The sequence below is a fragment of the Equus caballus genome, chromosome 3 (assembly GCF_041296265.1).
Source record: "Equus caballus isolate H_3958 breed thoroughbred chromosome 3, TB-T2T, whole genome shotgun sequence".
Lineage (NCBI taxonomy): Eukaryota > Metazoa > Chordata > Mammalia > Perissodactyla > Equidae > Equus > Equus caballus.
The window spans coordinates 56,828,008-56,845,655 of NC_091686.1; the positions used below are offsets into that span (position 1 = coordinate 56,828,008).

The 17,648-nt window shown below is 36.2% G+C and overlaps 1 protein-coding gene across 41 annotated transcripts in view; it reads right to left on the reverse strand.

Annotated features, from left to right (window-relative positions):
- PTPN13 (protein tyrosine phosphatase non-receptor type 13) overlaps positions 1–17,648 on the reverse strand; it is a 201,548-nt gene that overhangs the window by 110,040 nt on the left and 73,860 nt on the right. For 36 of the 41 annotated variants that reach the window (XM_070263464.1, XM_070263474.1, XM_070263473.1 and 33 more), the window contains 3 exons: positions 9,168–9,233; positions 6,975–7,160; positions 2,931–3,018 (listed from right to left, as the gene is read on the reverse strand). In XM_070263464.1, the coding sequence (XP_070119565.1) occupies positions 2,931–3,018; positions 6,975–7,160; positions 9,168–9,212 (319 nt within the window). In that variant the 5' untranslated portion in view covers positions 9,213–9,233. The remainder of the gene's footprint in view (positions 1–2,930; positions 3,019–6,974; positions 7,161–9,167; positions 9,234–17,648) is intronic. The other 5 variants (XM_070263489.1, XM_070263488.1, XM_070263477.1 and 2 more) reach the window with 1 other exon arrangement.

Sequence of the window (17,648 nt, forward strand, 5' to 3'; positions counted from 1 at the left end):
TTTAACACCTACAAAAACTAATACACTTAATATAATAGGTTTTCCCTATCCTGAGCATCTACCTGTCCAGAATGCTTAACTTTTGTATATGGCTTTTATTTAAAAATACATGTATATATGTAAATGACTAATAACTTGTTATTTAAGGTACATTATAGAGTAAGTATAGATTTAGTTAAATCTCTAATTACTACCTCTAAAATATTACGTAATAATTAATGTCTGTAACAGTAAGACTCAATCATTGAAAGTAATTTAATCTAAACTATGTTAACACTTGATAGTCTTTAAAATTCGATAAACTAAATATGGCAGGTGATTTTTCTTTCTATACTTTCCGTACTTATATATATTGTTAATTTGTTAATTCATGATGGATAGGAATAGAATAGAGGTCATCATATACACAAGAACATTTTTTCCTCTTAGAAGAAAAACACAAACTGTCTTTAAAAATTAATAACTAATAATTAATAACATAACATTATATTTACTAAGTCAACAAGCAAACAAACTTCAATTCCATAACATGGCCACTTAAGGAGAGCGGGAGATGATAGAATGGAACTCTAGAAAGAGATTAGAGAAAGAACAGGAAAGAGAAATAAGGAAGCAAGGAGGAAGGGAGAAAGGGAGAGGGAGGGTGAGGCGGGGGAGGAAGGGAAGGTGTAGGGGGGAGGGAGAAACTGGAAAGATGATAAATAAGAGAAACAGAAATCATTTCCTTTGAATTTAATATTCACTTTGTCTCCTTGAAAGGCCCTTTTGGCTTGCTATTGACATTCATCTATAATTTTCTATTATCATCAGTTCTAAAACAGGAGACTGACTGAAAATTTGATGGATTAACAAAATGCTACTATTCTTAGCACCAAGGTTCACACTAGACACATCTCAAATCCTAGAGTAATTTTAAATCTCAAATCCTAGTATAGTCTTAAAATAAAGGGAAACAGATTTTTACCTACAAGAGGAAAGTGTGTCTACATATATAAGGGGACATAAGTACAATAAGGAAACACTTGCAAGAAAGGGTTAAAAATACTTTTTTAACTGCCAACAAACCACTGTAAAAACTAAGTTAAACAAAGTCTGCCTTCTGGTTCTTTTCCCTCTGGCTCCCACATAAACTAATAAAATATATATTAGAAAAGGAATCTTATGTAACCAGAAATAAATTGATTATACTGATGATATGAAAGCTAAGATACCTGTTCAGAAAAATAGTCCTTATTCATAAGAAGTAAAAGAGAAGTACCAAAATAGACACTTAAGTAACTGCACCATTACAGAATCACTCCATTAGAAATGATTTTATTACTTTTCTTAACTTCTCAAGCAGAACACTTCTTAGGGTACATTCTTCCCTCTCAGATACAAGAGTTCTGAATTCTGCAAAACATATTGTCCAGATAATCAAGTGTCTATATGTAGTTTTCACAATGAGAGTTTCTCACTAGGTATATAAGACAGCTGTGCTCTGATTATTTAATTAAATTAAAAAGTTAGCCTTTTAATCTGACCATATCCATTAGAATGTTCCATTGGAATATGTTTAAGCAATATTTACATTTACTTCTTTCTTCCCAGCCCCAAGACTTAAGACAATAAAATATTTCACCCACAAAATATTTTTGTTCACATTTAGATTACCATAATTATCTATATTGCTTGATGAGAAGTAAAGAGAACAAAGATAATCATCAAAAGCAAAAGCTCATTTTATAAATAAGTCAAGCTTGAAACTCAACACTGAAAAATAAATCTTCATGTAAAAAATTACTTTCATTTCATGTGTTTGGAATTTCTACTTGGTTCCTTAAAAAATCAAATTAATAATTATATAGGACCCATAATTATCTAATGCTATTGGCAAAGAGCAAAAACACTCTTTATTAGTTTTTATTTACTGAGCATCATATAACCTAAAATAGTATTTGATAATGGCTAGTCATGAAATTAGTAGGTCATGAAATCAATTTTGTGGGTTGTGACTAAGATTAAAAAAAAAAGAAATAGAAGGGGCTGGCCCTGTGGCCTAGTGGTTGAGTTCAGGGTGCTCCACTTCAGTGGCCCAGGTTTAGTTCCCAGGCACAGACCTACACCACTCATTGGCAGCCACGCTGTGGCAGCGAGCCACATACAAAATAGAAGAAGACTGGCACAGACGTTAGCTCAGGGTGAGTCTTCCTCAAGCAAAACGAGGAAGATTGGCAATAGATGTTAGGTAAGGGAGAATTTTCCTCAGGAAAAAAAGAAAAGAGAAAAGAAATAGGAGAGGGCTGGCCCCAAGGCTGAATGGTTAAGTTCGCACGCTCTGCTTCGGCAGCCTAGGGTTTCGCTGGTTGAAATCCTGGATGTGGACATGGCACCACTCGTTGAGCTGTGCTGAGCTGGCATCCCAAATGCCAGAACTAGAAGGACCCACAACTAAAAAAATACACAACTATGTACCAGGGGGCCTTGGGAGAAAAAGGAAAAATAAAATCTTTAAAAAAAAAAAAAAGAAAGAAAGAAACAGAAAAACAACAGAGTGCAGTAAGAATAATATTGTTTCCTGAAACTTTTGTTTCAGTAGCATTTATGTTCATAAACATGTATGTATTTGTTTCGTCTTGCTTTAAAATATATTTTTAATATAAAAATGCCATGATAAAGTAAATAAATGATTTAATGTTGTAATAACAATATCGGAAAGGAAATGATTTACTGTGGGAGTTTTGACTCTATTAATAAGGTTTTCTGCATAACTTTAATGAATTTGTATATTAATACAGCTAGTGTTCCTATCTGTTCCCTGCCTCCACTTTGGATACTTATATTCTAATTATGGTCACAAATATCAGATTTCTAAGCCAGGTAAGTATGATTTCATAGAGGAAACAATGAAATAAGGTTAAACCTAAAATTCCCTATTAGTAAACTCTTACCTGTTGGTAATCCTTTTCCTCTTAATCGGTCTCGAATAGCCTGGCTTCGATCAGGCTTTTGTTCACTGTTACGGGCAAGCTGATCCGTCTGTACACAGGTAATCAAAAATCAAGTTTGACAAAAGAATCTCCCTTTTGTTTCATGGTAATTGTCTACAGAATGACACTAGTTAGACAATTTTTGGAGTACAGCATTAAGTAGACACTCCACATTTGCTATTGTTAATTTGTATTCCTTGAATAAGATTTACATTAGCTCAATTCTGGCCAATTCATCTTCAGGATATAAAAGGCAAGAAACAGTTATCAAAGAGTCACCTGCTAACTAGGGAACAAAGCTAGCCTAAAAAGTAGTTAAAAATGACTTCCACTTGAAAAGAGTAAAACTGAAGTATTCTTTTTTTCTAAACTTATAACTACTTTCATTTCTCAAGTTAGATTATAATTTTACAACGATGTTAATTCTGGTATAGTAAGGCTTTCTCCTGATTATAACTATGCTTTGAGGGTACTGATTTAAATTATTTTAAAAAATAATTCTCTAGATTTTACCTGCCGGAAAACACATTTGAAAAATGCTTTAAACTAAATGGACACATTGAGGGATGATTGCTAAATTTATGTCCACATTCTTTTGAGTCACCTTTATAACAAAATGTTTAAGTAGTCTTAAACTTTAATAACTTTACTCCTTAATCGAGGTACTCGTTTACAATAAAGCATGCCAAATTAGATCAAATTCCACATTACAAGGGATAAAAAGTTAGAACACTGGGTTTATTCAGATGATCAATCAGAATAGAAATGTCAAGAAATAAATAGAAGGAGAGAGAATGGTGAAAAGAAATTACTTAAATCTGGCACCAAGAGCATGCATACATATCTGTTTATACACACCTACACATTTTAATATTCCTCCATTAGCAAAACTTAAGTTTGAGTATGGATTAAAAATTCATTTAAAGAACTGTATTCAAGGCATTATGTTTCCTACCTATAAGAAGACTTAAATGGAAATATTTCTGAAATGATATCATTCAAATGACATAAATATTAGCTCAGTTTGCACTATACTGTCAGTAACGGAAGAAAGAGCATCCTGCATCTTTGGGAACCCCTGCATTGACACTACTATTAATAACAGCTGTCATTTATTAAGTAATTACTATAAGGCAGGCACTACCTTAAGCGCTTAACATACTTTATGTTATTTAATCCTCAAAAAATCCTCATGTGGTAGATATTATTATCCTCATATTACACATAAAGGGAGAAATAGAAAGAAAACTTCTAAGGACCTTGAAGCAGCTCATCAACATTGAAATAATTATCTTCACAGCTGTTCAATAATATGGGTGGATGGTATGTATTATTAATCCTATTTTACAGATAGGCAAAATTGAGGTCAAAAATAGTAATTAAATCAGTGGAAGAACCAGAATAAGTCAACTAGCCTGCTGACTTACTCTAAGCTAATTAATTTTAAGTAAGAATTATGGTCACTTAGAATGAACTTCACACTGAGTGAAAGACTAGCTCATTCTGTCAGGTACGGGCAGCAACAACAGCTTCAGAGGAGCATAAGAGGTAAAGCCACGGGCAGTGGCGTCTGAGAGATCCAGGCTCCAACTGCGTCTCTGTCATTTACCATGTATGGTCATGGGTATTTAATCTTTCTGAGCCTTAGTTTCATTATCTCTAAAATGAACACGAAATTATCTCTTATAACCTAGGGTTGTTGTAATGAATAAACGTGAGAAAGCACAAAAGCCGTTTAGCACAGTGCCTGGCACAATGTAAATACTTAAAAATGGTAGCTGTTGGACTTACTTCAGTCCACTGATGTCCAGAATAGCAAGAGCGATAAAAGGTGAAGGGAGCATTATCACTTCTACTTAGTAGAAATGTGTCTCTGGAAGGGCAGGCTCTCTATATGCTGGCTCCAGTTGAGCCTTCTATTCGTCTCTCCCACCAGACAAGCCCACGGCACACCCCACAGCTGGTCCTCCAGCACACACTGCTCTTTCCCATTTCACAGCGTTTACCCAAGTTTACTTCCTTCTGCCTAGATTATTCCTCTCTCTATCTAGTCTATAGGATCTAGTCAAAGTAGTCTTTTTCAGTGTAGACATAACTTGTATCCTTTCCTCTCAAACTCTTACAGCTTTTAAAATTTTTATTATGTTACTTTTCATACTTCTCTTTGCACTTTATAGTTAAGTAAATGGTTGTATAACTTTAAGTAAGAGCTCTTAGAAGATAGAGCAAATATTCAAATTTGTATCTTCTATAGTATCTAGCACCGGTTTTATATGTAGATGAGCAATATACAGCAATTAATAAATTGAACTAAATACTAAACTTAAAGGGATGGAGACCTTTTATCTAACATGGGCAATTATTGGATGGTAAACAGAATTTCATGGAGGAATATTTCTTCATGGAAAGACAGAAGAAAAAATATTTCCAGCAATTTTACTATAGCAGTAAAATCAGCAAACAGGACAAAAGTCTTTGAGAAGGCGCAGTGTAATAGTAAGATTCCTGGACTAATCGGACACATAAGTCCTGCGAGATATGCAAGTTTCAATTTCTTTATTTATAAAGTCAAGGAGTTAGTACAGACCAACATTTCTCAAAGAGAGTTTTATAAAACATTAGTATTATGAGAAGATCTGTGAAAAAAGACCCAAATAAGTCTGGGAAAAGTTTCACCTATATGTCTATCTTTCTTGAAGGTTAGTAATATAGTCTAGTGTATTAAAGGCTCTGAGAAGTTCTGCAGCGAAAATATATTTAATTTCGCCTAAAGAGTTTTTCTTCAAGCTTATTTGATCATAGAGGAATTTTTTAAATAAAAAAAAATCTGAAAATACGTAGGAAACTTTCGCCTGGATAGAGGGTTTTCAGATTTTAATAGCTTTACCTTCATTCAAAAAAATGACATGCAGGAACATAAACAAATAAATCAAGTAAAACTGGAGTAGCTCTAGTCAAGGAGGGGAAATAAGCAGCCAAGAGCTCCATTCACTCAGCTTCTCCCACCGGCATTCTTCTCACTACAGGACCACAAAGGCTCCATGGGGTACAGCTTACAACCCACTTGCCTAGAAGAATCTATGAGTCTGTTTCTCATCAACTGGCAAAGTGCGTGGAATCTGGACATACCTGTGCCAGCCATATAACACCCTGGTTAAGACAGCAGAACTAAACCCCTACGGAGGAGGAATTAAGAGGAAGCCAGCAAGAACACTGAGTGACAGTGGAAAAATCTGTAGTCCAAACAAAAAGAGGGACCACCACTCAGGCACCACAACCCTAAAGGGGAAGTGCAGATAAAGTTTAGATCTAAACCAGACCTTGAGAACCAAGGACTACCCAAACTAGGACAAATAGGATAGAATACAGCTTAAGAAACACAGAGGTATGACTACTATAGAGTTTGTTATTCTTGGGATTCTTCACAACAAAGACGAGAGAGAAAATTAAGGAGTCCAGGTCTTGGGGCATCTAGCAGGGATTCAAGCACGTACCCCCTCTAGACAGCAGGCACCAGTGTTCAGAGAAGGTGGGGAGGGCTTTGGGAATACGTAAAGGGTCCAGACAAATAAGTAGCCAAGAAATAGGTATAAAGCAACAAGAAGTGCATTTAAATAATTCTAAACGGATATTTTGCATGTCAATGCATTTTTCACAATAGATAGAACCACTTGCAGAAAGCTCCTCAGGAAAAGATGCAAGAAAGGAGGCAAGAGGAGACATATTCAATTTCAGCAATGCTGTGATTCTGTGGTAATTGCTGGACTAAAGTTCTCAAAAAAGACTAATTCTCATAAAATCTATGGGACTAAGTCATTGTACCGGGCTTCTAAATTTTAACTGTTGTTTCAAAGAAACAATTAACATTACAACAAGAAATTCAATCTCCTGTTCCTGGTCTTCATTGAGAAAACGCTACCTATATAATATCTTTAAAGAAAATTTTGTGACATGCTGCTAGATTTTAAAATATGACTCTATGTACCAGTGGGAATTGTAGCTTACCCCAGAAAGATTTCCCAGAACCAGTTTTACCAACTGTTTCACGTAGGAAAATGAAGGTGCACAATTGCTGTTCCTAATGTGGGCACTGCAAGCATCCAGGACAGTCCGAACAGAAACCCGAGCATAAATAACATCCTCACACATTCCAAGCAGGATGCTGTTGAGATGATCTCCAAGCTTGATAGGCTGAACATAAAGGAAGGAAAAGCCATGTTGGTAAGTGTAAGTAAATCTTATCTAACAGGAGACAAGCCATTCCAGGAGTTAAGAGGAGACACACCAAACACACTTCAAATACTTGGAGGAAATGAATTCCTTATCTAGTAGCATATATGCTTTACTGCATTTTGCCTTTTCATAATCCAAAAAAATTCTTAGCAGAAGATGGTTAACATATGTCTCCCAAGATAGAAAGTACTACAGAAAAACTCTGGGGTTTTCTTATATGATAAAGAAATGAGATTCTTTGGTTATTCAAATATTTTGGTAAGCAGTTACTATATAGATACCATTTGGGGGCAATCAACAATTTCCTAACATTCAATGAAATGTAATATATTCAATACATATAAATATAATTTGATACTCTCATGATAACTTAGAAGACATTTCAACTATTACAATGACTCACGATTATTTAAATGTAAATTCTCATTATGCTGGTGAAACAGAGAAGCCAGATGTGAGTTTTTTTAACTAGCTGACATAACTTGTAGAATAGTATATCCAAATGTCCAATAAGCATACCAAAAAAGGCAAATTAAAGTTGCAAAAAAGAAGCCACTACACACTCAACAGAATGGTTAAAAATAAAAAGAATGATAATACAAAGTATTGGTGAGGAGTGCAGTACTGCTGATGGGAGTTTAAACCGGTACATCCACTTTGATTTCAGCATACACTTTCCCCATGACCCTTCTCTTCCACTGTCATCCATCTGGGTGTTATGTCATCCTTTAGATCTCAGCTTAACTTCGAGGTCCTCAATACACCTATCTTAAACCTCCAAGGCTGGTTAGAGGCTCCAACTCAGGTTTTCTATAGCACTCTCTATTTTCCCTAATATAGCACTCATTGCATCGTGTTGTAATTGGGTATTTAGTTGTCTGTACCCACAAATGGACTCCAGAGGTCATTATATTCCTAGTGACTAGTACAGTGTCTGACACAAGGGAAGTGCTTAATAAATACTTTAGAATATTAAATATTTCTAAAGTGATTACGATTTCTGATAGCAAAACATAAGTAAAAGTTTATACTTCCCCTCCAATTTATACACTATTGATATTGACTTCATTTTCAGTTATCAGAAAAGATTATAAAGTTTTAATTATAGGCTGGCATCACAATTTACATGTAAGTTAGGTTGTATAACATATGACACCAATATTTCCAGTAATAATTTAACTTTCTCATTTATATTTATAGAATGGAAACTTAGGAGAGAAGGTAAATACACAGTATTTTTCATGCTGTAAAATTAGACCAAACCAAGTTGAAGACTATCATTCACCTTGCATAGATCTTAAGACGTTTGAATCTTAGAATAAAAACCTAAAATGCTTGTTACTTCTTAATTTGATTTAAAAAAACACACCTAGTTATTTTTGGTTTTGACTTCTAAATGCCTAAAATAAAACCTAATTCTATATTCTCTATCTTTGCTTTGATGAAATATAGTTATTTTTAAAATTTTGAATTACTATTCACTACGTTTATAAGGAGTCTTCAGGAATCAGAGTTATTTTAGAAAATAAAGACTAAAAGCAGCTCAATGGTCATCAGAGCCTAAGACCCCCAAAAGTGTTACCTTACTTTACTTTTCGCATCAAAAAAGGTTATCACTTTCAGTTCAAGAATGAATCAAAAATGTTACAATCCCTCTTATCAATCATTACATTAGGAGAAATAAAGTGGACTCCCGTTTCTCTTGCTATGTTTTGAAGAGGTCACTGCATTTCACAGACTGAACTGTTGAAACCTCGGTGGTGACTGCTATAATTCTAGGAACATTTTAAGAAAAATAATTTCTTTAGTACTTTATTATTACCTCATTTCGAGAGTGTGACATTATTAATGTGAACAACCAGCACAGAAATGCTGGTGTGCCTGACATGCTGTAGAACACATACAGATACATGGAAGAGCTTGTTCAAAAGCATTAAGTCGGACAAACGAGACAACCTGACTTACTTGGCTCTGAGGTACTTCATGATCAGCCCCCCAGTACAACGTCATTCCAAGAGAATAAATATGGATCTAGGAATAGAATTTTTTAAAAAATCATTTTATGGTAAAATAAAGTTTAAAAACTCAGCAAGTACGATACATTCATGACTTTTTGTTCCAAAGAAAGTACAACACATGATTTGAGAAAATCATTTCATATTTTGCATAGAAGTATGTGAGAGCTTAAAACAGAAAATAAGACTGGAAACGATCAGAACAGACTTTGTTTCCCAATTCCCCAGCCCACCTTCAATGAGTAAACATTTTAATTAGTTCTTATTTATTTTAAGTTTCTTTATACAGACTCAAGCAAATATGAACATATATTCTTATTTCCCCCTTCTTTTACAAAAGGTCAAAAACTTCAAAAATTACTCAGGACCTTGCAGTTTTAATTTAACAGAGAGGTATTTCCATATCAGTGCTTAGAGATCTTCTCATTCTTTTTCACTTCTGCACAGAAGTTCATTTTGCGGCTGTAGCATTGTTTACTTAACCCATCTGTGATTAATGGGCAATTGGGATTTTCCCAAACTTGTGCTGTTATAATGCTTCAGCAAACAGCCTTGTGATATATGACATTTTGTACATGCGGGTATTTCTCTTGAATTGATTCTCTGAGATTATGAATAAAAGGGTAAACCATCTGTAGTTTTGATACATACTGTCAGATTCCCCTACACAGAGGTTGGATCATTTTACATTTCTATCAGCCATATGTAAGTTTTTTTCTACAAGTCTTCTCCATTCAATGTGTTATGAAGATTTGGATTTTTGCCAAACTGAAAAGAGAAAAAACCTCACTGCCGTTTTGATCAGCGTTTTTCTTACTAAGAATGGATGTGGTAGTAGATGGAGAAGGAAGCTGGGTCAAAAAAGATTTCTTTCCCCTGTCTGTTTGCTTGTCAAAGACTGGAAAAATAACATATTTTTATGCTGATAGGAATGCTCCAACAGAGAAAACTGGACCTGCAGGAGAGACTGGAAATGGTTGGGAGAACACTGTGGAGGAAGTGGGAGGAGGTGGAAGCTAATGCACAATGAAGGAGGTGGCTTCACAGAGGAGCACTGACAGGTCATCTGTAGTAAGGAGGCAGAGGATATGGGAATCTATGCGGATAAGCCAGTAGTGGGATCCTGGGGTAAGTCTCTCTTGATTACTCTACTTTTTTCTTATGAAAAAAGATTATCAGCTGAAAGTGTGAACAGTTAATAAGTAATCATTTTCCATTTTTCCTTCTGTTCAAGAGATTCAGAGCCAAACTTTTAGCCCATCTCTGTCAATACTGCTTAATCTCATCATATGCATTTTTTTGCACAATCTTACTCCAGCATCATCTCATTTTCTTGCCTGTATTTTCACTTCGCGCTTATTTTCTCACGTTTATTTTTTAATTCTATAAACTGTCTCAAATCCTCTTTAGAAATAGGTGAGGAATATACACATAAAACTGGGTACACTCCTTATAATCTCACAGCACTTTAATCTTCTAACACTGCCTCCTAAATTACAGATAAGAAAAGTTGCTCTTCTTTTCAAATATTTTCAAGGCTCCCAGTTTTAAAGAAATCTAAAATCTTTATAATGATAGGCGAGCTCACTCTGACCTGCCTCCACTTCCATTTTCCAGAGAGATTTTTAAGTTTTTCTCTGTTATCACTCCTTTCCTATCACAGTCTAAACACTTCAGCACTACTGGATAATTCTCTGTCGGCAAAATCTTTCTTTTTCCCCAATTTTTCTTGAGCAGTTCTTTCTACCAAGAACTTCTTTCTTCATCTGTCAATAAAAGTCCTATGCGTTACTGATAGTCCAGAGATGACGTTATCTATTACATATGCCATATAATTCTTCTCAGGATAAAGCATTCCCTCTTACATGATACACTTCTATTTCATCTGTATCTCTAATGAACAGTTAACTAATGCTATCTGTAATATAGTTAAGATGTGTCCTTGTTTGTCTTCCTTGAAGGAGTCTTTTTTACACATCTTAGTATTCCTCTTAGCAACTAAGAAAGAACTTGTACATAGCAGATAGTCAACAAATGCCTGCTGAATTCAGTTAAGCGTACATGAAGTTCAAGACAGCACAGTGCAGACTATTTGTGTCACATTTCTGTTTATACTTCTATTCAAAGAACCTCATATGTGAACAAGTTTTCAAAGAGCTTCATATATGAAAAACATTTTTCATACCTTTACTATAAAGGATGACTTGAATACGCTAAGATATTTCTCTTAAGATATCAATTTTGATTTGTGATTCTTTAAGATACTGGCAGTGCTTTAAGATTCTTTATTACATTTACTTCTATGTACGCTAAATGAGTTACCATATGCTAATAATTTTTATGCACAACTATATAAAATTATTAACACAATTCTTAAAACGAGGTTATAAAATTGCACACTTGCTGATCATCCATGTACACAGCGTATTGATTAATTCTATGTGCCAAGTTGACTTGACCACGGGATGCCTAGATATTTGGCCAAACATTATTCTGGGTGTTTCTGGGAGAATGTTTTTGAATGAAATTAACATTTAAATTGGTAGACTGAGGAAAGCGGACTGCTCTCCCTATTGTGGGTGGGCCTCATCCAATCAGTTGAAGGCCTGAATAGACGAAAATGGCTTACCCACCCCCAAGTAAGAGAGAATTCTTTCTGCCTAACTGCCTTGAAACTAGGACATCTGCTTCTTTTTGCCTTCAGATGTGAACTGAAACATGAGCTCTTCCTGGGTCTTGAGCCTCCTAGCCTTCAGACTGCAACTACACTATCAGTTCTCCTGGTTTTCAGGCCTTTGGACTCAGACTACACTATGAGTGCTCCTGGGTCTCCAGCTTGTCAACTCACCTTGCAGATCTTGGGACCTGTCAGCCTCCATAATTGCATGAGGCAATTTGTTATAACAAATATCTTTAAATACACACACACACACACACACACACACACATCCTATTGATCTTGTTTCCTTGGAGAACCTTGCTTAATACATATAGATATGAAACATCAATATATAGAAAACATACACAAAAATGGTAATTGTTACTTCATTAGGATGGTGCTTTATGGATTTGAAACTTTTAATAATATTTTTAAATCATTTAAAATTTTGTTAAAGAAATAACTCCGACTATGTCAGATCTTTGTTAAAATAATGTATAATAATACCATCTGGAACTCAAGATTAGAGGAACATTAATATTAGAGAAATATTTCTTATAGGACACAAAGAAAAATGCTTTACTTTTACATTTATTTCAAAATACCCTATAGAGTAAAAGTGGATAATACTTCCACACACCTTATTCATAAGCTGAGAGTTTCTACTGTTTGTGCAGCCTGAAAAGACGCCGGCACAAGGAGATCAGTGATACTAGGGTGTGATTAAATTAAGACGGTAACACTGCTGTACCGCTGAGAGCGCTCAGTTCATCCGGTAAATAGCAATAGATGGGCTATCGTCCACTAACAGACATTGATAGAAAGGGGAAAGGTCAGGCAAGGGAAGGTTATTTAAAACAGGCATGGATTTGGTTTTTACATTTTCCATTGAATTAGTAAAAAAGGTGAAAACAACAGCTCATGAAAGGCCAACTAACAAATACCTTGTATTAAAGATATCAACAGGCCCAAGGCCTGAAAGAAATCAGGCAGTAGATGTTAAAAAGAATGTTCTTGATCTGCCTCTCACTTCTGCTTATTCATTTAGCTTCCCAGGGAATGTGTGGTTTTGTCATCTTTGATTAGGCCCTATTGTATCACAGCTCTTGGTACCTATCTGTACCCTAGGGATGGCACAGAGAGGATCTCTTCCCCTCCCTTCGTATAGCGTTTAGCAGGCCAGGATGGTGTCCTGTAGAGGTGGGTGCTTTTGATAAGAATGGTTTGTCCATAGGGTTCTAGAAAAAGATAAAGGAGCTGGTTCTAGAAAATATGCATTTATAGAAGAGCTAGTTAACTATCCACTTAGTCATTCAACATTCTTTCTGAAAATCACTAAGCTAGGGATTGTGGTAAGATACAAATATCTGATCCTGGCATCAATAATACTACTATCATATACTAATATGTATCATTATATATTAGAATGTTAATAGACAGGATGTACATAATACTTACTGTGTGCCAAACTTACATTATATACTTTAACTCATTCAATACTACAGAAAGAGGAGGTAACTTGCCCAAGGTCACACAGCTAGTTAAGTAGTAGAGGCAGAATTCAAACTCTGGCTCCAGAGCTATGCTCTTATCCTCTAAGTTAGGGTTTCTCACGCTAAGTACTATTGATATTTGGGGTCTCTGCCTTGGGGAGTGGTCCTGTGCATACTGATTCTGCGTAGGATGTTTAGCAGCATCCCTGGCCTGTACTCACTTGATGCCAGTAGCACTACTTACCTACCCTCTCTCAGTTATGACAGCTAAAAATGTCTCCAGACATTGCCAAGTGTCCTCTGAGAAGTAAAACTGCCTCTGATTGAAAATCACTGCTTTAATCTTTATTACCTTTCCAAGAACAGGAAAAATATATTACTATATATGTATGCATGTAGTAAACAAAGTAGAAGTGGTAAGTTTATGCTAAGGAAATTCAATGAGACAAAAAAAGGTCACTTCTGATTATAGAGGAATGAGAAAAAATTTAAAACAAGGAGAGGTAAGCTGCAGCCTAAATGCAGGTTACGCATCCCCTCTCCATGCTCTCTTAATATTCTATACAGATCTACTGTCATTGTATGTATTTTCTACATTATTATTATTAATTTAGTTATTGTTGTCTGTCTCACCATTAGCTTGCTGGTTTCTTATTCATCTTTGTATCCCAGTGGCCTGACACAGTGTTGGATATATAAGTCCTCAATAGATGCTCATTGAAAGAATGATTGGTGCATAGGATGTGGACACGCAGAAATGGGGAAGGGCACTGTTATGCAAAAGAGTAAAGTCAGAAAGCACAGGACTTGTTTTAATAGTCACTGGCTACAACTCATGAGTCTGAAAGAGAAGTCGGAAGGTAGTTGGCATCAGACTCTGGAGAGCCTTCTAGGCCTGGTTAAGGAATTTGTACTTCACTGCATAAAAAAAGCAGAACATTTTTGAAGAGAACAATGACATGATCAGAGGGATCAGTCTGACAGTAGCAGGGAGAAGAGTCAAGAAGCAGAAATAAGAGGTAGGAGGAGATTATGACAAAAGTTCAAGAAAAAGGAAATGAGGACCTGACCACAGCCCTGGCAAGAGGGCTGAAGAGGAAAGGACAATAATGGCTGGGCTTGGAAAGTGGACTTGAGAAATTCAGGCAAAGTGAATATGTGGAAAGGGAGGAGTCAGAGATAAAGATACAAAGAAAATGTGATATGGAAAGAAGGGAGTTGAGGGAGCTAATTAATATAACTCATGGGGAACAAAAATATGTTTTTGTCTTTATAGTTATAATGGGCTGGAATGTAAACTCCCTGAGTAGAAGGACTTTGTCCCATTCACCACTCTATCCCAGGACCTAGGGCAGCACTTAACATATAGTAGTAACAGATAATATTTAAATGGTGCTTACTCTATGATAGGTACTGTTCTAAGCACTTCACATGTACTCTCTTTTTTAATTGTCTAAAAACCCATGGGGCAAGTACTGTCATTGTCCCTTTACAGATAAGTCACCTAAGACATAAAAAGGTAAGCAAGTTGCCTGAGGTCATATATCAAGTGACAAAGCCAGAAACTCTACCCAGAACTCACACTTGATAAATATTTGTTGAATCACCGAGAAGACTCACAGAGTATTTTCCACCTCTACATCCATTCTCTAGCGAGGAGACAGAAAGCCTTCAAAGGTTTGGCTCACTGACCATCAGACGCAGGCTGGGTAAGACACTGCAGTCTCAAATGCAGACGCCTCCCACTCAGGGGTCTCTGAAGAAATAAGAGCTGCTTCGTCTCTGCTACACAGCTCCTTTTAGCAACACCCCTTGAGAATGTGTGGCTATGCATTTAACAGCAACAAAGCATAAATATCTTTGGGTAAAAAAAAATCATGAATTACTTTTACTCACTCAACAAGGGCTGAGAGCCTCCTCAGTGGCAAATCTGGCATAGAGCAATGGTTCTCAAATTTATTACATGTCAGAATCACCTCAAGGGCTCACAGAACACAGACTGCAGGCTGCCACCTCCCAGGTCTCTGATTCAGTAGGTCTGGGGTGAGGCCTGAGAACGGGCTTTCCTAACAAGTTCCCGGACGCTGCTGATGCTGCTGGTCAGGGGATAACACTCTGAGAACCAGGGTATAGAGCAGAGGAGGCACAATAGAGTAGGACATGCAGGGTCCCTTCCATTTCAAACCCTCCATAGTAAGCAAAACAGGATAATGTGACATATAAGAGTGTACATAGGGAGTACAATAGAGCATAAGAGAAAGGTCAGATGTGCAGTAAAAGTCAGCCAGGCAATGAGGGAAGCAGGAAGAGCTGAGACGGCATGATCGGGTGCAGAAAGAGTATGTGAGGCTGAAGGAAGAGAACACACAAAGCCTAAGAAGAAAGAAAGCGCTTGGCACACCTAGGACATTGAAGTAAATTAAGAATGGCTGAAACACAGAGCTTGATAAGGACTACTCAGACAAGGGTGGGTACAGTATGCCCTCAAAGGCCATGGTAAGGAATCTAGTTTCTTCAAGGGGAGTGGAATCTGAGTAATTTTAAGCAGCAAAAAGACCAGATCAGATATGAGTTTTCAAAAATGCACTGACAGTAGTTTAAAGAACAGACTGCACAGGGGCAAGCCTGGGGGCAGGGAGATTATTAGAAAGTGTTTGAGGCACTGGTCATTCATGACGGACTGACCAAGGCAGAAGCAGTGAGGAATAAGAAACAGACAGATGTGAGAGATATTAAAGAGGCAGAATCAACAGGAATTAATCACTGACTGGATTTAGGAAAGAGGGCCTGAGATGAATGAAAAATTAAGAATAACACTTTGGAGCCTTCCTTGCAAACTGGGGAAATGATGGTCCATTCATTTACAGGAACACACAGAAGAGGAGAAAGGCTTCAGCGGGTGAGAAGAAATACTAAGTTCAGTTTTGGATCTACTGAGTCTGAGATGCCTGTGGGACATTCCAGAAAAGATAATCTAAAAAGTGGTTATATATTTAAGTCAAGAGCTTTGTGTTAAAGATATGTAATTCAGGAGCTGGCAGCATATAGCGACCAATTTTTAGCTTTTTAAAAAGATCTGATAAAAACTATGACCCTCTGTGCAGAAAAATACATATACATTCTTTGTTTGGGAATATAATTCTTAAATTTTCAATGGCTTCCTGAACCCATTCCTTTGACCTCTAAGGGTACCATGGAACTTGGGTTAAGATCCCCTGATATATAAAGCAATTGTACAAATTTACTTGGTCATAACTTTTCTTTCATAATTTCCTAAGGGGAAGAGAACCTCCCCCAAAATTATATTAAAAGCTCAAATTAGCATTTCTAGTAACATCTCCCCTCACCCATTACTGTCTACATTTCATCACACTTTATATATCTGAGAAGTACACTCAGCTAGTTTCTGAGATACACCCAAATATCTTAATATATCTGACAACTCATTTGTTCCTATATCAACTGTAGGGTTGGGAACAGTAGTTTACATACACTACAAGCCAAAATGTGCTTCCGTGCTCTGGAGGAGACCCATTCAGAGTACAATAGCCCCAGCTCTGCTAAAGTGGAATGTTTCCATTCTGTTCCCTTATGTGTCTCTCTCTCTCTTTCTCTCCCCGCTTTACGGGGCTAAGTTTCCATCATCATAAGAATTACTTCCTCAAGTTAAGATTCTATGTATTTATAGACTGATATGATGAAAATATGTTACCTGACAAGAGTAACATATTATACCATGAGCTCTCAATCACATAGTACCAGAAATTAGTTTATCACCTAGTAGAACATAGTATGTTGAAGTGATGATACTTTAAAAAGAGCTAGAATCTTATAGCTTTGTACCTATACAACTATAGCATTTGATTCTTTTAAAAAAATTGTGGTAAAAAATATAACATTAAATTTACCATCTTAACCATTTTTAAGCGTACAGTTCAGTAGTGTTAGTATATTCATGGTGTTGTGCACCAGATCTCTAGAATTTTTTTCATCTTGCAAAACTAAAACTCTATACCCATTAAACACTAATTCCTTCCCCCTCCCAGGTTTTTACTTTCTATTTCTACGTTTTTGACAACTTTAGATACTTCATATGATACATCGTACAGTGTTTGTCTTTTTGTGATTGGCTTATTTGCTTAGCATGATGTCCTCAAGGGTAATCCATGTTGTAGCATGTGACAGGATTTCCTTATTTTTTTAAGGCTGCATAATATTCCATTGCATGCATATGCTGCATTTTCTTTATCCATTCATCCATCAATGGACATCTGGGTTG